The sequence below is a fragment of the Symphalangus syndactylus genome, chromosome 3, assembly GCF_028878055.3.
Source record: "Symphalangus syndactylus isolate Jambi chromosome 3, NHGRI_mSymSyn1-v2.1_pri, whole genome shotgun sequence".
Classification (NCBI taxonomy): domain Eukaryota; kingdom Metazoa; phylum Chordata; class Mammalia; order Primates; family Hylobatidae; genus Symphalangus; species Symphalangus syndactylus.
In genome coordinates, this window is record NC_072425.2 from 48,779,072 (window position 1) to 48,806,317 (window position 27,246).

The 27,246-nt window shown below is 37.7% G+C and overlaps 1 protein-coding gene and 1 long non-coding RNA gene across 7 annotated transcripts in view; one reads left to right on the forward strand and one right to left on the reverse strand.

Moving 5' to 3' along the window:
• The window catches only part of ERCC6L2 (ERCC excision repair 6 like 2), a 183,474-nt gene extending 168,119 nt beyond the window's left edge, over positions 1–15,355 (reverse strand). For 2 of the 5 annotated variants that reach the window (XM_063636886.1, XM_063636883.1), the window contains exons 1-3: positions 15,198–15,355; positions 14,990–15,109; positions 14,635–14,771 (exon numbers count right to left, since the gene is read on the reverse strand). In XM_063636886.1, coding sequence (XP_063492956.1) covers positions 14,635–14,674 — 40 coding nt within the window. In that variant the 5' untranslated portion in view covers positions 14,675–14,771; positions 14,990–15,109; positions 15,198–15,355. Of the gene's footprint in view, positions 1–14,634 lie in introns of all 5 variants that reach the window. The other 3 variants (XM_063636885.1, XM_063636882.1, XM_055271816.2) reach the window with 3 other exon arrangements.
• Positions 1–27,246, forward strand: part of LOC134736295 (uncharacterized) — a 67,978-nt gene that overhangs the window by 6,845 nt on the left and 33,887 nt on the right. The window lies entirely within an intron of this gene.

The window sequence follows — 27,246 nt, forward strand, 5'->3', positions numbered from 1 at the left end:
AATGTAAAAACCAATCCAACAAGTTATTTTTACACATTCAAATATTCCAGTCATCCCAGCACAGCTGTCAAATATCAAATGAGTGGTAAAGTACTAGAATGATGAAAGAAGTGGTATAATTATACCACTTGTAGGACTACTTACAAAGCAGCTGCCTTCCTAGACATGCTTTTATTCTAACTCTTTAAATGAATAGGATTGTATTATATTGTTTACATGTCAAAATTTGCATGTCAATGATGCATGTATGGTTATGTTCGGAGCATTCCTTTTGGCATTCTTTTGTTTTTTAATGTAAGATTTTAATTTAATGACAAATGCAAAAATATAAACATGAAACATGAGATTTATGTCATATATGATTAACTTCTTATAAAAATAATCAACATAAAACACTAGCATGTCCATATAAGAACATGCTACTCAGCTTTGTTAGCCTTAAATAAACAAAGGTAGGTTGTTTAAAATGTAAATGTAAATCAATAGATTAATATTGCTTTAATAAATACAACAAATGCAGACTTAATTACAATAAAATTTAAAATGCTAAAACTAATTATTGAAAGTTAAATTATGAATTGAATAAGATTTCACATAAAATATTGACAAATAATGCTTGGACTTAATCCTTATCATCCTTCCCTCATACATATCTAAAAATGTTGTAGCATAGAGAGCTGGCTGATGTAAGTTCCACAGAAAGACTTTTTCCCATCTAGAAAAATACAAAATTGTATTTTTCCAACGAATAAGCTCCAAAAATCAATTACATATTCATAATAGAATCTACCTCCTTCATCCCGTAAAGATTCTAAAGTAATATGAATTACATTTGAAGGACATCAAGATAATCCCTCCCAAAATGTAGATTTACAATATTGTGTAAATCTTCATGGAAACATTACATATTTGAATCATATGTGAAATCTAGGGTGAAAAATTTTTTCTATTCTTACCATGGACTCCACTAGTGGTCTTCAGATTACATGACCTATAGGCTCCATTTCAAGTCTAAAATTCTGTATGATTTCTGCTGAAGATAACTTTTCTCAGTTATTTTAGAATGCATCACCTCATCTTTAGCAACTTTCCTTGAATTGAATTTTGATTGCTTAAATTCTTTAAGCAAGGCAGACTTTTTCAAAACAGAAGCTATATAGACATGGTTTAAATTTTTTAGGTTCAAATTTTAAACCATGTCTATATACTTTGTAAAGATGATCGCCAAAGTTTTACTTTTCAAAAGTGTTCCCAAAGTAATTAACAGCTTAGGTACCATGAAACAAGAATAAAGAGAATTCTATGGCCATTACAAGATATGCAGACTTGAATAGTTGATTCTGAATGCAAATATAATATTATACTTCATTTATAAGGATCATTTTTATCACGTTGCCCTAAATTGGAATGCAATGGCATGATCTGGGAATTGACAGTGTTTGGTTAAAAAGAAATTAAGTTGAGGAATTAATTAAGACAGGGAAACATAAAAAGCATGTAAAAGGTAAGTGAGTCTATTTTTAAACTGGATACTATTTTTTTTTAATATAAAGCAACTCTTTCAGGGGAACTGCTGTCTCCAATTTATGCACAGATTATTTGACAGACTGGTTGAAATATCCCACACCACTTTTGCACAGTGGAAATGCAAAACCCAAAGAATTCGTATTTTCAAGACTGTTAACACCTTCTCAAATTTCTATAATTCATTCAATTTCTGTAGAAAAACATGAGCTTTATTTTTCTTACTATTAATTATTTATATAGTTCAGTTTCACAAATAGGTTCTCAATATCTAAAAGCCTGCAATAATTTCACTGTCGAAAACATTTTCTTAAAGTTTTTATGCATTTACTAGTGTTGTCACAATAAGACCTCGTATGGCTGTGAATTGTCCTTGGGCTTTTGATATTCACAACCAGGAGAGGATCTCTTTTCTTTTTCTATCAACCTTTTTATACTTTTCTTTCTTTTTTTTTTGAGATGGAGTCTTGCTCTGTGTGGAGTGCAATTGCACGGGCGCGATCTCGCCTCACTTCAAGCTCTGCCTCCCGGGTTCAAGTGATTCTCCTGCCTCAGCCTCCCGAGTAGCTGGGATTACAGGCACCCGCCACCACTCCTGGCTAATTTTTTGTATTTTTAGTAGAGACGGTTTCACCGTGTTAGCCAGGATGGTCTCGATCTCCTGACCTTGTGATCCGCCCGCCTCAGCCTCCCAAAGTGCTGGGATTACAGGCATGAGCCACTGCACCAGCCATATTACTTTTCTTAAAAGGAAGACTGTGTCAGTTCCTAAGTCTATGGCACCCTGAAAATTTACATGCCTGTTAAAGGTGGACATTTGTACTGTATTTTTAGATGATAGTTAAGAAAAGCAGATGATGGGGGGAGTTCACACATGGTCAAATATCATTAGAAAATAATAATTCCACTAAGAAAAATAAGCCTAAGACCATAACAAAGATGAATTAAATGAAGGAAGTCCGCATTCTGTCTTCCACTTTTGTTTGTGTTTTAACTTAGCATTCATTGATAAAAGAGGATATTCTTGAAGGAAAAAAGTTAAAATTACCACTTTTTTCTGCTTTTAAGTATTTTAATTATTGTGGTACATATCACTAGTCTAAAGGAATAAAGTATAAATTTCTTGTCATCTATATTATTCCTTCAAAAACATGGTTTTAACAAGTTGGTCACAGTTTAGTAGGGAAGAAAGGGTTGTAAACCAAGTACAGTGTGATACTATACAGTGACTCATACTGTATAAATACATATTGATGCATTTTTGACCAAGACTAGTATCTTTCAGATTTCAGATGAGTATATAAGCCAATGGTAATTTGCATGGTTCTTTTCCTAACTATGTATTTTTAAATATTTCTTATAACCTGTAGACCACTTACTGAAACTAACTCAGTTTAGTGTCAAATTCTATTAGATGTCTTTTTCTTATTTGTCTGCTGTAAAAAAAATCCCTAGTTATTGAGACAAATTACAAAAGAAATAATATATTTTAGAAAATCATAGAAAAGTTGCCAGTCACCTGGGTGATGATTCAGTTATTCATTCATTCAACAAATATTTGTTTAGTACATCTGCCATATACTAAGAACACTGCTAGGCACTGAAGATACAGCTATGAGACAGCAAAACATAGTTCCTACCCTCATAAAACCCAAAGTCATCAATGTCTCCTAAAATTTTGGCTAAAACATGGAGAGTACACAAATTCTTACATAGTTAAATAGTACAGCTATTATTGGAATCATTTTCATACTTAGACACATTATATAGTAAAATTTAAGAATATCAAAGGCAAATTTTTAAAAGTTTTCAGAAGGAAACATCCCTTACAAATGAACAGGTAACATATTCATATTAGACGCTTCAAAAACTTCTGCAAAAATGACAACTGAGTTGGCCAGTGTCTCACGCCTGTAATCCCAGCACTTTGGGAGGATGAGGCGGGTGGATCATGAAGTCAGGAGTTCGAGACCAGCCTGGCCAACATGGTGAAAACCCACCTCTACTAAATATACAAAAATTAGCTGGGCATGGTGGCACGTGCCTGTAATCCCAGCACTTTGAGAGGCTGAGGTGGGCAGATCACAAAGTCAGGAGTTCGAGACCAGCCTGGCCAACATGGTGAAAGCCCACCTCTACTAAATATACAAAAATTAGCCAGGTGTGGTGGTGCATGCCTGTAATCCCAGCTACTCGGGAGGCTGAGGCAGGAGAATCGCTTGACCCCAGGAGGCAGAAGTTGCAGTGAGCCAAGTTTGCACCACTGCACTCCAGCCTGGGTGACAGAGTGAGACTCCATCTCAAAAAACAAAACAAAACAAAACAAAAAACTGAGTTATGGGTTGTTTTTTGTTTTTTGTTTTTTTGAGACAGTCTCGCTCTGTCACCAGGCTGGAGTGCAGTGGTACAATCGGCTCACTGCAACCTCCGCCTCCTGGGGTCAAGTGATTCTCCTGCCTCAGCCTCCCAAGTAGCTGGGACTACAGGTGTGCACCACCATGCCCAGCTAATTTTTGTATTTTTAGTAGAGACGGGGTTTCACCATGTTGGCCAGGATAGTCTCAATCTCTTGACCTCATGATCCACCTGCCTTGGCCTCCCAAAGTGCTGGGATTACAGGCGTTAGCTACCATGCCCAGCCTGAGTTATACTTTTTTAGTATTGGAGAAAAAAATCTTTGAATCTAGAATCTTGCACTCATCCGGATTGGCATTTAAATATGAAAAGTGCAATAGAAATAATCTCAGCCATATAAAACCTCAGGTTGCCACACAAAGACCCTATTGAAAATATTGGCCACAATAATAGTAGGAGACTTTAATACCACACTCTCAATGGCAAATATTACAAGTAGACAGAAAATAAATAAATAAATAACACAAACAACACTGTAGACAAATTGGACTAACAGACATATAGAGAATACTATGCCCAAGAACAGCAGAATATATATTTTTCTCAACTGCACAGGGAGCATTCTCCAGGGTAGACCATATGTTAGGTCACAAAACAAGCCTGAATAAATTTTAAAAGATTGAAATCATACTGTGTATTTTTCCCCATCAAAATGGAATGAAACTAGAAATCAACAGCAGAAGAAAAAAACAAAAATTCACAAATTGTGGAAAGTAAACAACACACTCTTAAACATCTAAAAGGTCAAAGAAGAAATCGCAAGGGAAATTAGAAAATATCTTGAGATGAATGAAAATAAAAACAACATACTAAAACTTAACAGGATGCAGTGAATGTAGTGAGAAGAAGGAAAATTATAGCTGTAAATGCTTACATTAAAAAAGAAGAAAGTTCTCAAATCAGTGCTCTAACTTTCTACCTTATGGAACTAGAAAAACAAGTACAAACTAAACCCAAGCCTAGCAAAGGGAAAAAAATAACGATTAGAATAGACATGGAGAATAGAAAAATAATAGAGAAAATCAGCAAAACTGAGAGTTGGTTCTTTTAAAAGCTCAACAAAATTGACAAACTTTTAGCTAGATTGACTAAAAAAAATAGAGATGACTCAAGTGATTGAAATAAAAATAAAAAATTGCTGATTTTATAGAAATAAAAAATTATGACAGTATCACGAACAATTGTATATCAACAAATTAGATAACCTAGATGAAACTGACAAATTCCTAGAAACACACAACCTACCAAAACTAAATTATAAAGAAATATAAAATCTGAGTAGATCTTTTTAATGAGTAAGGCAATTGAATTAATAATAAAAAAACTTCTAACAAAGAAAAGCCTTGGAGCAGGTGTCTTCACTGGTGAATTCTACCAGACATTCAAAGAAAGATTAATGCCAGTCCTTCTCAAACTCTTCCAAAAAAATAAAGAAGAGTGAGCAGTTCTTATCTAAGTCTGTAAGTTCAGCATTAATTGATATCAAAGCCAGAGAAATATGCTACCAGAAAAGAAAACGAATATCCCTTAAGATTATTGAGGCAAAATACTCAACAAAATACTAGCAAGCCAAATTCAAGAGTATATTAAACGGATTACACACCATGACCAGGTGGGATTTATTACTGGAATACAAGGATGGCTCAATACACAAAAATCAATGTAGTGCACCACATTAACAAGTAAAGGAAATAAAAACACATAATCATCTCAATTGATACAGAGAAAGCATTTGACATAGTTCAATACCCTTTCATGATTAGAAAAAAAAAATCAACAAACTAGGACTAGAAGGAAATTACCACAACATAATAAAAGCCATATATGAACAACCCGCAGCTCAAACATCATACGCAATGGTGAAAGACTGAAAGCTTTTCCTTGAAGACCAGGAATAAGGCAAAGATGCTGTTTTGCCACTTCTATTCAGCATAGTACTAGAATTCATAGTCAGTGCAGTTAAGTAAGAAAGAAAAATTAAAGGCATCGCAATTGGAAAAGGAGTAACATTGTCTCTGTTCACAGATGACATCATTTTATATGTAGAAAACCCTAAAGACTTTACACAAACAAATCCGTTAGAGCTAATAAACTGATTTGAGAAAGTTGCAAAATCACAAAATTGACATGCAAAAATCATTGCTTTTCTAAACATTAGCAATGAATAATCCAAAAAGGAAATTAAGAAAATATTTCAACTTACAATAGCATCTCTTCTAGCCAAAAACAACAACAAAAACCACTTAGGAATTAATACAACTAAGGAGTTGAAAGACTTGTACACTAAAAACTACAAAATACTGCTGAAAGATACTAAAGAAGACACAAATAAATGGGGGAAAAAACCAGTGTTCATGAATTGGAAGACTCAACATTGTTAAGATGTCACTGCTACCCAAAGCATTCTACAGATTCAGTGCAATCCCTATTGATATTCCAATGCTTTTTTGTAGAAATAAAAAATCCATTCTGAAATTCATACAGAATCTCAAGAGACTTCATATAGCCAACTCAATCTTGTAAAATAACAAAGTTGAAGGTCATACACTTTCTTATTTCAAAGCTACAGTAATCAAAATAGTGTGATACTGAAAGACAGAAAGACAGACATAGAGCAGTGTTGTTGCTATTGTAATAGCAACATTATCACAATAGCCAAAAGTGGAAGCAACTCAAGTGTCCACTGATAGATGAATGCAGACAAAATATGGTATATACATACAATGAAATATTATTCAGCCTTTAAAAAGAATGAAATTCTGGTACATACTACAACATGGATGAAACTTTAAGACATTATGTTAAGTGAAATAAGCCCCAGTCAAAAATGACAACTTAGGGATAACTTACTAGAAAAATAAATTAGAATATAAATCTTAAAGTAGCAGAAATAATTTTTGTTTATTTGGAAGAACACAAGATGAACTAGGAAGAGGAAGAAGAAGCCACATAGTAAAAGGAAATATAAAATGAAAAAATAAATCCTGATATAACAGTAATTATAGTAAATGGCACTCATATTGGATTACAAAACAAAGCGCTAAGTATAAGACATTCTTACACTTTAAAACAAACAGACATAGAAAGGTAGACATTAAAAGCACTAAAAACATATGCAAAAGAAATATAAACAATAAAAAAGGCCAGAGTACCAATCTTGTTCTTAAATCTATCAAAAGACTTCAAGCCAAAAATATCTTCTAAAGGCAAAGAGTAGTATTACACATAGATATTATAACAGGTCAAGAAGGTAAAACAAATCAAGAAGTTCAGCACAGTTGCTGGATACAAGATCAGTTTTAAAAAGTCAATAACATTTCTTTGCAGCAGCAATGACTATATAGAAAACATAATTAGGAAATAAGCTGCTATACACAGCAGTTAAAACAACTATAACATGTCAGTAAACTTTTGAAAGAATGTGAAAGACCTCCATGGTTAAAGTTTTAAAAACCTATTACAAGACGTGAAGTTCTAAATAAATGGAGAAATAGTTTATCTTTACAGATGAGATTATTTAACATTCTAAAAGTATCCACACCCTCCACTGACAAATGATTCAAAAATCTATAGCATGCCAATTGAAACTGTAGCTAGATGTTTTTAAGGACTTTACTTATTTTAAAACGTATATAGAAGAATGAAGATCCACAAATAGTTAAATCAATTTTGAAAAATAAGACTAAAGGGCAAGAATTTGTTCTGCCAAAACTTAAGATTAAAACAAAGCTATAGTAATTTTTAAAAAAAACACAGACAATAATATGGTACTGGTGTAAAAACGTAAATGAAGAAATGGAACAGAACGGAGATCTCAGATGGAAGTCTTAGATACGATAAATATGACACCACAAATCCTTGGGGAAAGAAAAACCTGTTTATGGTAATGGGAAAATAAGTTTACCATATTGAGAAAATACAGATTTATATCTCATACCATATACATATATATACATATGCATATAGAGGTGTGTGTGTGTATATATGTGTGTGAAAATATATATGTATATATGTGTATATGTACTAAACATCTAAATATGAATAGCAAAACTATAAAGCTACAGAAGAAACTATAGGTTAACTTTATAACACTGGTATGGGAAAGAACTCTTAAGCAAGATACCAAAAGCAGAAACAAAACATAAGGAATTGTTAATTTGACTTCATCAGAATTGTTCAATGAAGGACCCCACAGCCAAACCGAAACCAATGTGCTAACTAGTATTTAAACTGATAAGAACAGATACTACACTTGATCTTAGCCAAAAGGTCTAACTTGTATTTAGGATGTACAAGAAAACATATGCAAATCATTCAATAATAAAGAGTCAGGAAAACTAATTGAAAAATAGACAAAGAATATATACAGGCAATTTGCAGAAGCAGAAACCTAAATGGCTAACGGATATATGAAGAATGCTCAAATGTATTAAAAATCAGTTAAGAGTGATTTAAACAAATTCAAAAACTACAACTAGATATCCATGAGATAAACAAGCATTAGAAAATCAGATAAGGCCAAGCATTTGCAAGGATGTGGGAAAATAATAACCTAAGTGAACTACTAGTGAGAGTAGACTGGTACAGCTAGTCAAATTCAGTACTTAGTCAATTTCAACATGCATACACCTTATTACCCAGCCAGCCCTTACCTGGGTATATATATTGTAAAGAAGTTTTCACACATAGGAGTCATGTATTATCTATTTGTGGCTTCCAGTGATTAGGGGAAATCTTGGTGTTCATTCCAGGAGGAAGGGGTGAGTAAAATGTGCAGACTGCATAATATTGAGTATTCTTTGGCAGCTTGAAGTAACAAACCAAGTGTCAACAGAGCAATTATGAATAGATCTTAAAAACACAGCGCTTTGGGAGGCCAAGGCAGGTGGATCACCTGAGGTCAGGAGTTTGAGACCAGCCTGGCCAACATGGTGAAACCCCATCTGTACTAAAAACACGAAAATTAGCCAGGCATGGTGGCGGGTGCCTATAATCCCAGCTACTAGGAGGCTTAGGCAGGAGAATTGCTTGAACCCGCCAAGCGGAGGTTGCAGTGAGCCGAGATCATGCCGTTGCACTCCAGCCTGGGCGACAAGAGCAAAACCCTGTCTCAATAAAACAAAACAAAAAACAAAACAAAACCACAGCGCTGAGTAAAAAAATAAGTAGAACAAAATCTAATAAGATACAGTAGACTATATTATTATATTTTGCAAGAGTATGTATACACGTGTTAGACTTCAAACTCATTAGAGCAGTTGTCTATGGAAAGAGAGGGGAATGGGAGAGGGAACAGTAACAGAGAATGAGATGAAAAAGGAATAATTATCTAAATTAAGTGTTTTGCTTCAACTCTAATGATCGAGTGATATTAACTGAGGAATATGATTAGTTCAACTCTGGCACTGAGGTCAATTGAAAATATTGATAAGATATAATATCTGTATTTGATAAATGGGCAGTGTAAATGAGGAAGATGACACAAGATTTACTTTGTAGTAAAAACATACTGAGTAATATAAGTCAAGTAAATGTAGGTGTGATCAGAGATTAGTGTAATCAGAAAGAAGGCATTCTGGAAAAGATAAGCTTTTAGCTGGCATTGAAGAATAGTTATATTTAGATGTGTCCATTAGATAAAATATTATTCTACACAAGGTAAACTTTGAGAAAAGTCAGAAAATGGAAAAAGTTCATGTCAAGTGTGAAAAACCAGTGATTAAGTTTTGCTGGAGTATTTGCTGCCTGAAGGGGATTTGTGAGAGAAAGGGTTCCTGGAAGATTTTAAAGGTGAGGCTAGAGAGTCCAATTACTCCAAGGCAGTAGAGATCCACTGAAGACTTTATAGCAGGAGAGTGACATCCCAAGGACACAGGAGTCATTGCTGATGCTCCCAAAGTGCCTGCTGATCTGAGCTGCCAGGGCCATTTGATTAGTATCAATGACTTCAGGGACTCATCTAGAGTTCTCACATTTCCTTGTACTTCCATTTGACTGAAGAATAAAGGACTTAGAAAATTGGAGCCCTAAGAAACAGTGAAAATAAGTCTGGGAAAATCCCTGGAGCCTAAAATTAAGCTCTGCCTGTTCTTGGTTTCTTGTTGCTCTCTGGCAACTTCATTAAATTTCTGTTCCTCTTTCCACTCCAACATATTGCAGCCCTTTGATGCCCTTAGATTTGCAAGTTCAACACCTTTTTTGGACTGTAGGTATGAAGACCCAGTTTTGAGCTAGGCTGACATTGGACAAGCTGGAAGGCCAGCAGTTCCTGCATCAGGTCATTGCAGGGAAGTAGGTATTAAAGAGCTGAGCCAGAGCCCTGGGTGCCAGGACTGGGAAGAAGGCTGGTCTGGCAATCTCAGAATGGCATGGTATTGACAGGTGACAGCAAACACTCATGATCATGGAGGTCTAACTTGAAGTTGCCAGATTGTCATGACCTACAGACTTAGTCTCATTGTTCTTTAAACTTAGTTTGAAAATTTAGAAAGCAACAGAATGAAAAAAGTTCCACTTGGTTATCTTGCCTTCTCTTGTCATTCAGGTGAGAATGTGAATGCAACTGGACTATCTTTTTCTCCTTGCCCAGTTCCTACACGTAAAGATTCCTTTACCAGGAACAGCCCTTAAGTCTTTGATGTCAGTTGTTTAATTCTCTGGAAACTGACCTCTGTTTCCCCATATCCTTCTTGCCTAACTTGTAGATTTTCTGGAGTTTGTCTCCCTGCAGCTGAAATTCTGGCAGCCAATAGGGGACTCAGCCTCACCCCAGTCTCTAGAATCAAACCAGATATTAATAGGAGGGATTAAGTTGCTGTGACTCAACACTTCGGTACTCTAGCAGCAAAGATGCTTGATGTTGTCCAGCCCTGATCTTGGGCCCCAGTTTTCACAACAGGCTTCTATCTTGCTCCTAATCTGCGCTTTACACAGCTGCAAAAGCCCCTGCCTTGGCAACATTCCTGGTAACAAGATCCCTCTGGGGAATGGCTCAGCCTTGGTCCTCCACTCCTCCTCCCCCCATCACTTCTGCTGCCCCTCATACACTGAAGCCTTGCCCCTGAACACTGTCTTCATGATATTTACACGTTGTGCTCAGTATGGTGCTTGGGTCACAGATGATTAGTAAGGACCTGAACTATGTTCATCATTCCTAGGGTGAAGGGGAAGGGCCGGGGTCCACTAAAAGGGTGTCGTTCATTGCTGATGTCCTGGAAACTGCAAACTGCCAATTTGAGTTTAGGAAACACCTATTATTCTACCTTGATTGTATCTAAAAATAGGGTGAGAAGGAAAGTGGTTTAGTGAACTCCACCCTCAGGAATAAATGCAAAGGGCAACACCCCAGTGAAGTGCAGTGGTCTGCAAGGTATATGTCAGACATCTGCCATTCCATGTCCTAGGAATGTACCTCTACCTTGCCCTTGGAATAGGAAAGTAGTCCTTGTATTCAAGCCAAATTGATATTGGGAGATCCACATATGATCTTATCAGGGACACTACAGTCTGTACTCTCCTTCTTTGCTGCCTTTCAGGGAACATATACCAGACCTAGAACACTGATGACTATTCAGGAAAGGTATGGAAGAGTGGGCACAAGGTGGTACCCTGACTATTTTCTGGGGTCACCACCAGCTGGGACCCAGTTCTGATGACTGTTGTAGTCCTCTTGTAATAATTGCTTTCATGTTTGCTAAAATAAGTAAATATCAATGTGTTTAACCAGTGATGATAACCACTTTGCTTTTTGGCAAATCCTAAAGAGATAAAACTAATTCATATAATTTAGCGGGGAGAGAAAAAGGACACACAAAAGTCTCATCCTCCTAGATCCATTTACCATCTTGAAAGGGACAAGTAACAGATAACTTGATAATTATGGAAGGATTCTATAACCTTACTCACTTCTACCAGATTGGCTACTTCATTATCCTATTTATTTTCAGAGATCAGGAATAAGATCCTTAAATTTTTTAGGTTTCTGTGCTTATCTACAGATGTAGAAGAAAATGCAAAATGAGGGAGATTATGCAGTGGTATGAAACAAAATCTGAAGGGATAGAAAGGATGGCTGAGTTGCTGGAGAGGAAAGAAAGCTGAGTTCCTGGGGCCTGCTTTGAAGATGAAAGGAAGGCACCAGGAGATAAACTGGGCCAGAGATAGGTCTTGTGAGGCTTTGCAGTTAAAAAACCTGCAGATGGTTTTTGGATGGGATCAAATATCAGAAAGGCAGATAAGCCACAAACTCAAATTAGGTTCCAGTTAAGTTATTGCTCTCAGATACAATACTCAATACAATCCTTGGCATTTTGTTTCACATGCAAGCTTTTTCCTATCGTTCTTTCAATAAACATTTACTAAATGTCTGTTCTGCAGCAGGCACAGCGGTAGGTAAATTAGCCAGAAATCAATTGATTGAAAACCAGTCCTCTATAAGTCAACTTAGGAAAGCATCAATTTGCCTAAAAACAATTTGCTAAATTTACCCAATTTATCACAAGTATATTTTTAAGGACTATTCTTCTTGAATATTCTTCTTAAATGTAGTATTCATGGGAATATTTTTAGGACTATTCAAGTTGTAGCAAGTGAGGACGTAGGTGGTCTAGTGTTTTTCAGACATTTTTCCTGGCCTGTTTTTTTTTTGCTAAGTATTGGTTAAGTGTTTGTCTCTAGGTTTATTGTATTTGCTGTTCCTTCAGTCTGGACTGCCCTTCCCCAGATATTTTCATGTTCGCTTTCCAAATTGCCTGTCATTTTGTCAGACGTATCACTGGATCCAGCTAAAAGGTGAATTTTGAAAACACTAAAATGTTTCCCTAAAGCAAATATTGTACAGAAATAGTCAAATCAGTCACAAATAAAAATTCAGTTTTCATTTTATCTTAAGAAGAATTTAAAGGACCAACTTATCAATGGTAATCAATTTGTAATTAGTTTAATTTACAATCACTCTGAAACCCTCAAACATCATTTTTTCAGATATTTATAGCTTGGATTAATTAAAAATTTCACACTTGCCTAGAGATTGTTCTACTTCATGTTACTCATTGCACATTCTAGAATTAGCATACAGATTTCTCTCACACTTAGTTGATACACTAAAGAATTTAGTTATTTTTATAAATTGCATGAATTTATAGGTTTTTCTAAAATATGTTATTACCCTAGAAGTAGATAACCAGATGTTTAAAGTTTCAGACTTTTAACTGCCTATCAGTAGAAAAGAATATATTTAATTAAAAATCTCCAAAGAGATAATCCTAAGGAAAAAAAACAGCATATTGGCAGGAAAAGAGTAATTTTCAGTGTAGTACACCACATTCTAAATGAAAAATTTTGGATGACTTACAAGAATCCAGAGAGATTGAATCTGAATGGTGTGATTCAGCTGGTAAATATGTGCTATGCATTTACTAAGAAGTCATAAAGTACAGGAGAGAGGTCTCACTTAGAGGCACCTATATTTTATAAAATCAGAAAGACTTTAGTTTACTGAATAAGGTCAAGTCTTATTTACATGCAATGATAGAAAAGCCAACATAAGTGGCTATAACTAGGATCAAATATTTAAAGATGCAACCAAAGGACTTCAACTTATAGTTTATGACAAATACACAGGAGATGAACCAGCTATAGGACACTATGAAGAAATAAACATATTTGAGACATTATACAAAACAACGGTCCTGGATGCTTTAAAAATTCAATGCCAAAGAAAAGAAGATGTGTTGGGGCATGAGGGTGCTACTGAGAACACTGTTGCGTTAAAAGAGATTAAAAGAAATACAGAAACAAAATGCGATATATAAACCTGGATTTAAAACAAAACCCAGCCATTCAACACATTGCTTAAATATATATCTGAGGAACAAATGAGAAAATTTGTACATGATCTGGGTATAAGATAATATTATGATAATTGCTAATTTTCTTGGATGTGTTAATAGTATTGTGATCATGTAGTGGAATGCCCTATTTTTAGGAGATGACCCTGAAATATTTAGGGGAGAATATCATGAAGTCTGTTGCTTATTTTGATATAGGTTCAGCAAACAACATACACACACAAGTGCACACACCCACTTATCTGGCAAAATGTTAACAATTGTTGAATCTAAATGGTAGGTGTCTAAGTGATATGAGTGTTCATTGTATTTTTCTTCTGAATTTTCTATATGTTAGAAAATGTTCATAATAAAACATTGGAAAAAATAAAAATTATGAAAGTTTTTGTAGTAAAAGACAGGTCCTTTTAGAATTTTGAAAAAAGGATCTTAAGGAATTATCTTTATTAAAGAAACAGAGCTAAACTTAAGAATAAGATAGCACTCTTTATAAAGAATGCCATTAGCCTATTCCTAAATAAAATGCCAGGCAAATAATGATAATTATTCTTAAGACATAGGCGATTGGTCTTACAATACCAATTATCTGTGTTTCTAACTGTCCTGCATCCTCTCAGGGTAAATAAGGATGTTACTAGCTTACAGCACTATACCACTGTAAGCTCGTAGAGGTCAGTATATTATAAATTATTTTCAATGTTATAGGCATCCAACCTTTACACAAATGTCAGAAAGGAGGCAGATGAAATTCTGACTTAATATAAAATCTAACAATCTTTGTAAGCAGAATAGTTGAATAAATATTTTTCCATTTAGCTAACATAGCACATGAATTAGTTGAATTTACCTGAGTAAGTGTGGAGCTCACTGAGATTGTGTCTTGGCATCGCTGGAATATTGCAGTAAGTGCAAAATGCTTCCCAAAGGATGCTGCTGTTTCACAGCCCAGGCTGGAGAAACCAACTTGGTAGCAAATTGGTCTACCTGTTAAACAAGAAAATGAAACATGGAGCAGAAGAAATGTCTGTCAATGTTATAGACTAGAGCTCCTGTAACAGCCAACCCTTTCTCAAGGTCCTAGATGATCCCAGTGGGCTTCAAAACCCACCATGGGTGACATGCAGAGTGCCTCAGGGCAGTTAGGATGAGAAGACCTGGCATGCATGGCAGTCTAACAGGAAGGAGTTTAGCTTTCTATTTACCTGCAACTGAATATAGATTTCCACCTTGCATGCAAAAGCCCACTTTTCAGTCAGCTGCATTCAGAGATCTGATGCTGGATAACAGCTTCTTAGAAGGAATGTTCGTATTTTTTTGAAAATCTGAAACACAAGAAAAGTATTATTCTTGGGCACCAAATAAAGACCTGGTAAAAATCCTTATTGCCACAGAAAGTCATCATCTTCTGACATTGTGAGAGGTAGAACTTGGAGGCAGCAAACACTCTGCAATAATACATCAACATTCAGATCTCTTTGAAAGAAAGTTTCCCAATATAGACTTGGCTAATTGTTATACTCTAGGTGAAGACCACCTGGAGGGAAATGTCTACATGGCAACTCATTTCTTCTACTAGAAGATGTCAAAAGTAGAAGCTGGTTAGTCATAGCAAGATTGCTGTCACCAGTGAACATGTCAACTGAGTCATACAAGGAACACCTAAAATGGACTTCTCAGAAGTTGAAAATGTTGCTTCTCTTGATTAGTAGTGCAGGAAGGGGAGAAATAGGTATTCCTTGATTAATGGGCAAACACACTCTTTCCCAGAGACTCAGACAGTTGGAGAAATCCATGAATGAATAAGTCAGAGAGGAAAAAAAATAGTGCCGATATAAACAAGGACCGTTTATTTTCTCCTTGTTTCCATGAAGAATGCCTTTTTGTTTGCAGATCCTCACTACTGCAGCAACCCAGAGAATAGAGGAAATTATGCCAATAACTAAAGCAAACCTTGAAGATTTCTTTAAAGTACCTAATTATGGTTTTAAAAAATTCTCCATCTCGATTTGCTGGAAGTTGAGACCCAGGTCTTCTGCAAGCCTGTGAAGTGAAAGAAATTTCTAACAACCTTCCCTGGACCAAATCATCCTCTCCAATCTCTGTCCCTTCCTGTCTTTTCATTTCTGGTCATGCCTCCTTGGTGTACATTCAGGCTCATGATTCTCTGATTCTCTGATTCTCTGCCAGAACATACCTCTTCTCTCAAGGGCGTGCTAAATGGCTTGATACTCTGGCCAGTAAATAATTTGAAACCCTCCATTTGTATTTCATGGCAAAGTTGCTTATGGACAATTGGGATTTCAGTTTAAAAAAATAAAGCATATTTTTCGAGTGAATTCTATTTTGTGACGTGGCTGTTGATTTCGTTTTAAAATTAGAGATGAGGACTAGGCTGAAAGACAAGCTGAGGGAAAGACTATGCTGTGCAGCAAAGTGCACAAAACTTAAGTGTATACGGCTTGGTGAATTTTTGGATATGAATCCACCTGTGTAACCACCATCTGGAGCGAAATATTGAACATTTTAAGCATCCCAGAAGATTCTATCATGCTTCCTCCTAACCCTAACCTCCTTCCACATAAAGGTAATCATGATCCTGATTTCTATCACCAGGGATTCATTTCACCTGTTCTTAAACTTTATGTGAATGGAACAATACAATATGTACTCTCTTGTGTCTTTTATGTGTGTGAGATACACCCATGTTGTTACATGCAGCTGTGGTTTGTTTTTTTTTTCATTGCTATGGAGTATTCCATTATATGCAAATGCTTCCATTTCCATTCTGTTGCTTTGGTTGTTACAAAATATGTCATTTCATGGGCATGTGCACTTAAAAAAAACAGACTTTATAGGTCGGGCGCGGTGGCTCACGCCTGTAATCCCAACACTTTGGGAGGCTGAGGTGGGCAGATCACAAGGTCAGGAGATCGAGACCATCCTGGCTAACACAGTGAAACCCCGTCTCTACTAAAAATACAAAAAATTAGCCAGGCGTGGTGGTGAGCGCCTGTAGTCCCAGCTACTTGGGAGCCTGAGGCAGGAGAATGGCATGAACCCGGAAGGCGGAGGTTGCAGTGAGCCGAGATTATTGCACCACTGCACTCTAGCCTGGGCAACAGAGCAAGACTTCGTCTCAAAAAATATATATATATATATTTTATAGAGCAGTTATAGGTTCACAGCAAAATTAATCAGAAAGTACAGAGTTTCTATCAACTCCCTGGCTCCACAAACGTACAGCCTCCGCCACTATCAACATCCCCCTACAGAGTACTACATTTGTTATGATTGATAAACCTTTATTGACACATTGTTATCACCCAAATTGACCCCTTTCATTATGAAATGCCCTTCCAAAATCCCTAACAACTCCTGTGCTCTGAACTCTTCTTTTTCTGAAGTTAATATCATTATTCCTGCTTTCTTTCTATTAGGGTTGGCACAGTGTATCTTTCTCCATCCATTTACTTTTAATATATGTGTCTTTATATTTAACGTGGGTTTCTTGTAGAGAACATAGCTGGGTCTTATTTTTTGATGTACTCTGACAATCTGTCTTCTAGTTGGTACATTTAACCATTGACATTTAAAGTAATTATTGATATAGTTGGATTAATATCTGCCATATTTATTACTGTTTTCTATCAGTTGCCTTTGTTTTTTGTTTTTATTTTTGAATTCCATTCCTTTTCTGCCTTTGGAGGTCATAATGGATAATTTTAGATTATTCCATTTTCTCTCCTTTCTTAAGATACTTTTTTTGTTGCTTTTTTTAGTAGTTGCCTTAGAGTTTGCATTATACATTTACAGCTAATCTAAGTCACCTTTCAAATAACGCTATATCCCTTCATAAGTAGTACAAGTACTTTACAACAAAAAAAATCTTATTCTTCCCTCCTGTCCCTTGTATTATTGTTGTCATTCATTTCACTTATCCATAAGCATATACACATACATGTATTCATATACATATATGTAAGCATACATAATCAAATGCATTGTTGCTACTATTATTTTGAAGAAACTGTTTTCTGTTAGATCAATTAAGAATAAGAAAACTAAGTGTTTAAAATTTTGCTTCACTTTTTCCTTCTCCAATACTCTTCTTTCTACAGATCCCAGTTTCTGACCTGTAGCATGGTCCCTCTCTCTGAAGAACTTCCTGTAATATTTCTTGCGAGGCGAGACTGTTGGCAATAAATTTCCTCAATTTTTGTTTGTCTGAGAAAGTCTGTATTTCTTCTTCACTTTTGAAGAACAGTTTTGCAGAGTAGAGAGCTCTAGGTTGGTGGCTATTTTTTTTTTTCTTGAGACGGAGTCTTGCTCTGTCCCCCAGGCTGGAGTGCAGTGGCGCGATCTCGGCTCACTGCAAGCTCCACCTCCCGGGTTCACGCCATTCTCCTGCCTCAGCCTCCCGAGTAGCTGGGACTACAGGCGCCCGCCACCACGCCCGGCTAATTTTTTGTATTTTTGGTAGAGACGGGGTTTCACCGTGCTAGCCAGGAGGGTCTCGATCTCCTGACCTCGTGATCCGCCCGCCTCAGCCTCCCAAAGTGCTGGGATTACAGGCATGAGCCACCGTGCCCGGCCTGTTGGTGGCTATTTTCTCTCAACACATCAAATATTTCACTCTACTCTCTTCTTGCTTGCATAGTTTCTGAGGAGATTATGACATAATTCTTATCCTTGTTCCTCTATAGATAAGGTGTTTTTCCTCCTCTGGCTTCTTTCAAATTTTTTTGTTTTATCTTCATTTTCTGCAGTTTGAATATGATATAGCTAGGTGTGGTTTTTTGGCATTAATCCTGCTTGGTGTTCTCTGAGCTTTCTGGATCTCTGCTTGGTATCTGATATTAATTTAGGGAAATTCTCAGTCGTTATTGCCACCACTATTTCTTCTGTACCTTTCTCTCTTTCTTGTTTCCATTATGCCAATGTTACATACAGTTCTTAGATATTCTGGGGTTTTGTTTGTTTTTTGTTTTTGTCCTTTTCCTATGAATTCTCAATTTTGGAAGTTTCTACTGACAAATCCTCAAGACCAGAAATTCTTTCGTCATCTATCCAGGATGATGGGCTCATGAGTAATGAGTCCATCAAAAGTATTCATTTCTGTTACAGTGTTTCTGATTTGTAGTATTTTTATTATTTCCTAGAATTCCTATCTTTCTGCTTACATCACACATCGATTTTTGCATGTTATTGAGTTTTTTCACTGGAGCCCTTAGCATATTTATCACAGTTGTTTTGAATTTCCAGTCTGGTAACTCTAACATTCCTGCCATACCTGAATTGATTTGGATGCTTATTCTGTCTCTTCAAAGTGTAATTCTTGCCTGTTAGTATGCCTTGTAATTTGCTGTTGAAAGCCAGACCCCCCAAAGCTCCTGGATTCTCATGTGCATAGACACTTAGGAGCCCAGCCAGGTCTCCTGACAGGTCTGAGTGTGGCCAGGTCTCATGGTGAGTACAGTCCTGTCTCCAGTGGAGGCTCTGCTATGCTTAAGTACATCACAGGCACAATTAGAGAATTTCAAGTTTTAATTCTATGGAGTTTTATTGAACAGAAAAGATCAGAGATAGGAATTGAATACTTTTTGTCATGGCTACAATTTTTTTTTTCTAAAAGCCAGTCAGAATTTGCAGTTCACAAAGACCCCCAAACCAAAATTTAATATTGAGTGACTGTCATCAACTCCTGACATTGAGGGCTGGTTATTATGAAGCCACAGCCTGATAAAGGCCTTTTGATAATAGAAGCTGTCTTCTACCTTTGTTACGGGAAAAGGGTCCTGATCCAGACCCCAAGAGAGAGTTCTTGGATTTTGTGCAAGAAAGAATTCCAGGCGAATCCATAGAGTAAAGTGAAAGGAAGTTTATTAAGAAAGTAAAGGAATACAAGAATAACTACTCCATAGGCAGAGCAGCCCGAGGGCTGGTGGTTGCCCATTTTTATGGTTATTCTTTGATGATATGCTAAATAAAGGGTGGATTATGCATGCTTCCCCTCTTTTAGACCATATAGGGTAACTTTCTGACGTTGCCATGGCATTTTATAAACCATCACAGAACTGGAGCTGGTGGTGTGACGGGATCTTTGGGGTGTTGCTTTTCTGGCTGGAAACCTCCATGCTGGCAGGGCCTTTGCCCGAGTTCTTGTCCTGGATCCAGGAAGAGTGAGGTGTGCAGACAAGTGGAAGATAAACAATATGAAGAGGAGTTTTATTGAGTGTTGCAACAGCTCAGAGGAATCCCACAATGGGTAGCTCCTCTCTGTAAGCAGGTTGTCTAGTGGAGTGTTCAGCTCTCGGCAGAGAGGAGGCCCTGGAGAGGGTGGCTCCTCTGCACAGACAGGTCATTTGGACATCGCTGCAGGTCTCTGAAGCTCTCAGCAGAGAGGATAGCTCCTCTCTGCCAGCAGGTTGTCTTGTCAGCAGAGAGGGTAATTCCTCTCTGCAACTGGTCATCTGGTGGCCTCTCCATCCTTTGTTCTGCTCTGGCTGAGCTGGGGGCTTTTATGGCCTTCAGAGGGGAGGAAGTGCATGCTAATTGGTTGGTGGGTGGCCACAGGCAGCCCGGAAGAGGCATCATGAGTCCCCGCCCTGGTCCTTGGGACTGACTGGCAGCCAGGCCCCCAGCCTACAGGCCCTCCCTGGCCTGAAGGAGGGGCCTTACTGGGGACCACCCACTTCCGCCCATGAATCTGTCTGCCTTCTGCTGCCATTCATGGTCCTGGGGCCCCGCCTCAATCCCCCTCTGAGATCAGGGCAGGCACTGGGAGAGGAGAGAGGCCAGGCACTGGTTGCAGGCACCCCCAAGCCTGCAGGGATGGGGGTGGGGAGTGGGGGTAGAGGGGCATGTGTTGGGGGGGAGTGTGGGCCTTCCCAGGTCCCCAGAAGATGCAGGCTGCAGAGGTGCCCAGGTCCTGCACCTAGGAGGGCTGCTGCAGCTGCACCCAGCTTCTTTATTGCAACCTGTTTTATCAGCAAGATCTTTATGATCTGTGTCTTGTGCCGACCTCCTAATCTTACCCTGTGACTTAGAATGCCTTAACCTCCTTGGAATGCAGCCCAGTAGGTCTCAGCCTCGTTTTACACAGCTCCTATTCAAGATGGAGTTGCTCTGGTTCAAATGCCTCTGACATCTTTGTGCTGATAAAAATACATATCTTTGGCTGGGCGCAGTGGCTCACGCCTGTAATCCCAGCACTTTGGGAGGCTGGGGAGTGCAGATCATGAGGTCAGAAGATCGAGACCAGCCTGGCCAACATGGTGAAACCCCGTCTGTACTAAAAATACAAAAATTAGCTGGGCGTGGTGGCACACGCCTGTAGTCCCAGCTACTCGGGAGGCTGAGGCAGGAGAATCGCTTGAACCAGGGAGGCTGAGGTTGCAATGAGCCGAGATAGCACCACTGCACTCCAGCCTGGCGACAAAGCAAGACTCCATCTCAAAAACAAACAAAAAAATTAAAAATTTAATTTCAAACCCATAATAATTAGTGGATCTTCTATCTTTGATAAAGCTGAAGCAAAACCTACAAAAATCATTATGCATCTTCGAACTATATTGAATTATAGAAAATTATTTTTTGAATGTTGAAATCAAATCTTAAGAGTTTCAGCTGGTCTTTTTCAGCATTACAATAAATTCTAGCACAGGTTTCCCAAAGCGAGTTCTAAAACAGACGTCTCAAACAATAACATGTACCTAGGGATCTTGTCAGAAAGCATATTTTAATTCATTAGGTCTGGGGTAGGGCCTGAGATTCTGCATTTTAACAAGCTCTGAGGAAACACTGATGATGCTGATCCACTATTACAGATTGAGTAGCAAAGGTCGATGACCCTGATGAGCCCCCATTATTATGAAAATACAGCCGGGAATGGTTAGGTGTGTGTTCCAACAGGAAAAACAATGTCTGTGTTAAATGACACTAGTTCAATTTTAAGTCTTGCCACTTGCTAGCTGTGCAATCTTGAACAAATTCATGCAATGATTCTGAGCTTCAGTTATCTTATCTATTAAATGTGTGTATTACTCGCCTTACTAGCTCAAAATATAGTGGAGTTTCTTCTAACTTAAAAGTTAGATTCTAAGTAATTGTATAAAGCAAAAATATATGTATGTGTATGGTATATGTATAAGTACATGCTTGGAAGTACCTTTAAATCTTCCGTTAAGTATATGATTTTAATAAATCCAACACAGTTAGGTAGAGACTTTGCATTATTATCTAGACAGTAATCTGTTCCTGGACAGTTGGCATCATGGTTTCTTGGAACATTTTGCAGTCCTGGTGAGGTTCAAATTCCCTTCCATCACCAAGAAGGGGTGGAAAGGACAGTAATTGTCCAAATCCCCTAAGGATTGCCCTCTGATTCTCAAAGACATTGAGCAATTTCAAATTAACTTTCAAATCTGTTTGTGTAAACTGTATCCCTTTTCAGAAAGAAAAATCTACCACATTCACTTATAAACAGAAACTTAAATTGCAACAGATGTTTCCCTTTTTGAAAAGGTTCTTGAATTCATTGACAGACCTTTGGCTAAACTGATGAATTAATTTGTTCGGGCCAGATTTCATAAATCCTCTAATAATTCTTCCCTTTACACATATTGACTTGATTTTTCAGCTCTACAGCATGTGGTTTAAATGTTTTAACCATTACTGCTTTAATCAACTAACATTTATTTCAAGATTGGATGATGACTGACCATTGAAAGATATAGCTAACTAATAAATAAAGTCCAATTTGTCAGTTAAGTAAACCTGGGTATCTAAATAATAAGTAGAAATCAGTCTGTGTCACTGAATTTTGAAATGTTTGGCAGCTTTAATTAACTCTTTCTCTCCCAGGACCATGTGGAAGATAAATTTCTGGGTATTGCTACAAAGCTTGGGCATGCATGTAGATGCCCTGCTTAGATGTAGCTAATTGAGCTTGGCTATACACAAGCCAGCTTTTAACTATACAAGTAGATTTGTTTATGGCGTGTTAGACTCTTTTTAAAATTAATACACAAAAGCTAAGTACCAATTTAGTGTGGTTCTAATCAGGTTTTAATACAAAATTGAGCTGAGCTTTTCAATTTTATTTTTATTAACTCACAGCACTAAACTTGAGGTGAACCTTGCTTACCATAAACAAGTTTAAACTTAAGTTTGGTAAAAAAAATTTCAAAGAGTATATATAAAGCTTTTTAAGAGTATCTGTTAGAAAACTTTATTTCTAGAGTGCAATAAGCTGAATGTCATCAGTGTTCTTTGGTGGTTAATTATCACAGGGCCATGAGAGAAACTCAGGGGATCACTTACTGGTTATACCAAGAATGGATTAAGTTGATTATTTTCCTTTTCGATATGAGCACTGTCAGAGTCTAGGATTTCCATTAGAATATTGAAGTGAGAGTGGTTATAATTTCAAGATAAAATGCCTTTATCTTGGGATAAAGGCATTGGGAAACTGTGCATTGGGAAAACCATTTGATTATGACCCTCTCAAACTTAGACTGGCTAAGTATAAGATAAAGGATAAAACACACGCAAAACAGCATCAGAATTACCTGGATGCTAGTTAAAACACAGACTGAGACAAGGGTGCCAAAATCATTCAATGGAGAAAGGTCAGTCTTTTCAACAAATGGTGGTGAGAAAACTAGATATCCATATGCAAAAGAATGAAGTTGGACTTTTAACCTTATATCATATATAAAAATTAACTCAAAATGAATCAAGAACCTAAATGTAAGAGCATAAACTGTAAAACTCTTAGAGGAAGACATGGGGGAAATCTTCATGACATTGGACTTGGCAATAATTCCTTGGATATGACACCAGAAGCACAGGCAACAAAATAAAAAATAGATAAGTTGGACTTAATCAAAATTAAAACCTTTGCCTATCAAAAGTCACTACAGGCCAGGCGTGGTGGCTCACGTCTGTAATACCAGCATTTTGGGAGGCCGAGGCGGGTGGATCACCTGAGGTCAGGAGTTTGAGACCAGCCTGGCCAACATGGTGGAACCCTATCTCTACTAAAAATACAAAAAATTAGCCGGGCGTGGTGGCAGGTGCCTGTAATCCCAGCTACTTGGGAGGCTGAGGCAGGAGAATCGCTTAAACCTGGGGGCGGAGGTTGCAGTGAGCCAAGATCAGGCCATTGCACTCCAGCCTGGGTGACAGAGCAAGCCACTGTCTCAAAAAAAAAAAAAAAAAAAAGTTACTATAAAGACAGTGAAAAAAATAACTCACAAAGTGGGAAAAAAAATTGCAGATCATCTATCTGATAAGAGATTAGTATCCAAAAATATATGAAGAACTCCTACAACTCAACAGAAAAAGACAAACAATCCAATTCAAAAATGGGATAACTTGGTTGGGTATGGTGGCTTACAGCTGTAATCCCAGTGCTTTGGGAAGCTGAGGCCATTGGATCACTTGAGCTCAGGAGTTTGAGACCAGCCTGGCCAATATAGTGAAACCCCAGCTCTACTAAAAATACAAAATTAGCCAGATATGGTGGCCCGTGCCTGTAGTGTCAGCTACTCTGGAGGCTGAGGCAGGAGAATTGCTTGAACCCGGGAGGTGGAGGTTGCAGTGAGCCAAGATGACACCATTGTACTCCAGCCTGGGTGACAGAGCGAGACTCCATCTCAAAAAAAAAAAAAAAAAAAAAAAAGACGACTTTAACAGATATTTCTTCAAAGAATATATACAAATGACCAAGAAACATAGGAAAAGAAGCTCAATACCATTAGGAAAGTGCAAATCAAAACCACAATAGGATGTAACTTCACATCCATTAGGATGGCTGCTATCAAAAAAGTAGAAAACAGCAAATGTTGGCAAGGATGTGGAGACATTGGAACACTTGTGTCTTGCTGGTAGGAATGTGAAATGGTGCTGCTGCTGTGGAAAGCAGATTGGCAGCTCCTCAAAAAGCTAACAGAGAATTATCCTGTGATCCATCAATCCCCATTCTCAGTTTATACTCAAAAGAATTGAAAGCAGGGACTCAAAGAGATGTTTGTACAATGTTTATAGCAGCATAATTCATGATAGCCAAAAGGTTGAAACAACTCCAGTGGCCATCAACAGATCAACGGCTAAACAAAATATGGTATATACATAGAATGGAATATTATTCAGCCTCGAAAAAGAGTGAAATTTAGATACATGTTTCAACCTAGATGAGCCTGAAAAACATACTAAATGAAAAAAAAACAGATACAAAAAGACAAATATTGTATGATTCCACTTATGTGAGGTACCTAGAACAAACAGACAAATTCACAAAGACAAAAAGTAGAATAGAGGTGTTACCAGGGACTAGGGATGGGGTTGGGGGAATGGGAAGCTATTGCTGAATGGGTATAGAGTTTCTGTTTGGGATGATAAAAAAGCTCTGGAAATGAGTAGCAGTGATGGTTGCGCAATATCATGAATATATGTAAAACCACTAAATTGTACACTTACAAGTGGTTCAAAGGGTAAATTTTATATTATGTATATTTTACCACAATGAACACACACACGCACACAAACGGAGAGAGAGAGAGATTGCTGGGTCCTATTCCCAGAGTTTCTGACTCTATAGGTCTGAGCTGGAGCCAGTTCTTTTTTCTTTCTTTTTTTTTTTTTCTTTTTTTTTTTTTAGATGGAGTCTTGCTCTGTCAGGCTGGAGGGCAGTGGCGCAGTCTCGGCTCACTGCAAGCTCTGCCTCCCGGGTTCAAGCAATTCTCCTGCCTCAGCCTCCTGAGTAGCTGGGACTACAGGCATGTGCCACCAAGCCCAGCTAATTTTTGTATTTTAGTAGAGACAGGGTTTCACCATGTTGGCCAGGATGGTCTCGATCTCTTGACCTCGTGATCCACCCACCTTGGCCTCCCAAAGTGCTGGGATTACAGGCATGAGCCACCGCACCCAACCCAAGAATTTACATTTCTAACAAGTTCCCAGGTAATGCTTATGCTGCTGATCTAGAAACCACACTTGAAGAAACCTCTCCTTTAGAAAATAGTTCTTGTCTCCTAAGAGGAGAAGGAATGCGAAAGAGGGTTTTAAAGAAAGCTTCCAAATTGTGGCCACCTCTGATAGAAGGTCATAGACACTTGAAACTCAGTGCTGAAGAGGATGCTGTAGTCATGCCCAGGCTCAATGGGAAAGAGCTCCAGGATGAGGGGGGCTTGCATACCATGGGACAGGGGGAGGAATTGACAACACAGATCCACATATTTATCATCCACAAGGTTGACTGGTCTTAATCTTGTGCTTGTCATATCCATTTTATAATACAATCACATTCGTACACTTGACTTTAATTTACATCACAGAGTTATATGTCTTTGATGCAAGACTTCAGCAAAATGGCCCAGCCAGGGTGTTAGGGTTTTCTGGCATTCTAGCCATGGAAGAGGAGAAGATTGGAATGAAGAGAGGAAGGCACAAGGGAGAAAGCTGACATATAGAATCAAGTTGGAGAAAATAGTGGGAAATAGAAAAGTGTGTGCAAAGATTTCTTGTGAATTCCTAAGTACTCAATTAAAAGCAGACCAAAACTTCAGAATTTGGTTGAAGGCTAAGGACTGTGAGTGGGGAAAGGGTGGACAATGCATTTTCAGGTACCAGCCCCATCACTGGCTCAGGGTCTCCTAGGCACGGCTCTTCTCAGGCAAGCTGTGCTGGAAGCCTGGATTACATCTGGAATTCAAGAACTCTACCTGTTTCAAATACAGCCTAGAGAACACAGGTGGTCCACAGGCTGCATTTTTGCCACCCACAACTTTGGGCCACATTTAGAGGAGCCGGTGAAAGAATCAATCTGCTGAGTCAGAGTAAAATTCAACAAGCTCTTATCCAAATAGGCACTCGTACATGTTGCCATATTAAACATGCGAGTGGTCCCATTAGTAATAAACTCTTCAGACACAAAAGGCATTTGTGTCACAAATTCTATCAAAGTTATAAATAGAGGGAAAAGCATCTGGGAATGTGAAGTCAAGAGTCCTCTATGTTTTGACTCTAGCTCGAGTGCAGACCAAAAACATAGGTGTTCACCTCTCAGTTCAGTTCAGTTTAACAATATTTCTCAAGGATCTATCTGTGAGGCACTTGGATGCATGGTCTATAAATAAGACCAAGTCCCTTTCTTGAAAGTGTTTAAAATCTAATGAAGGGGAGGGAGATAAAGACACAGATCAATACATTCAAGACAAGGTATTGAAGATGTTATGAGAGTAATACAAGTAAAACATTGACCAAGTTAAAAAGGACAAAACAAAACAGCAAGTAAGGTGTCAACTCCTCCATATTTCATTAGAATACTCTTAGCATGCCCAGTTCCTGACACAAAAGTAGGCATTTGATAAATGGCTCTTCGAGTGAATTAAATGAGCATTATCTCTTCCCAGACCTAAACAGCCCACCAATGACCTAGTTTACAATTTATGCACTG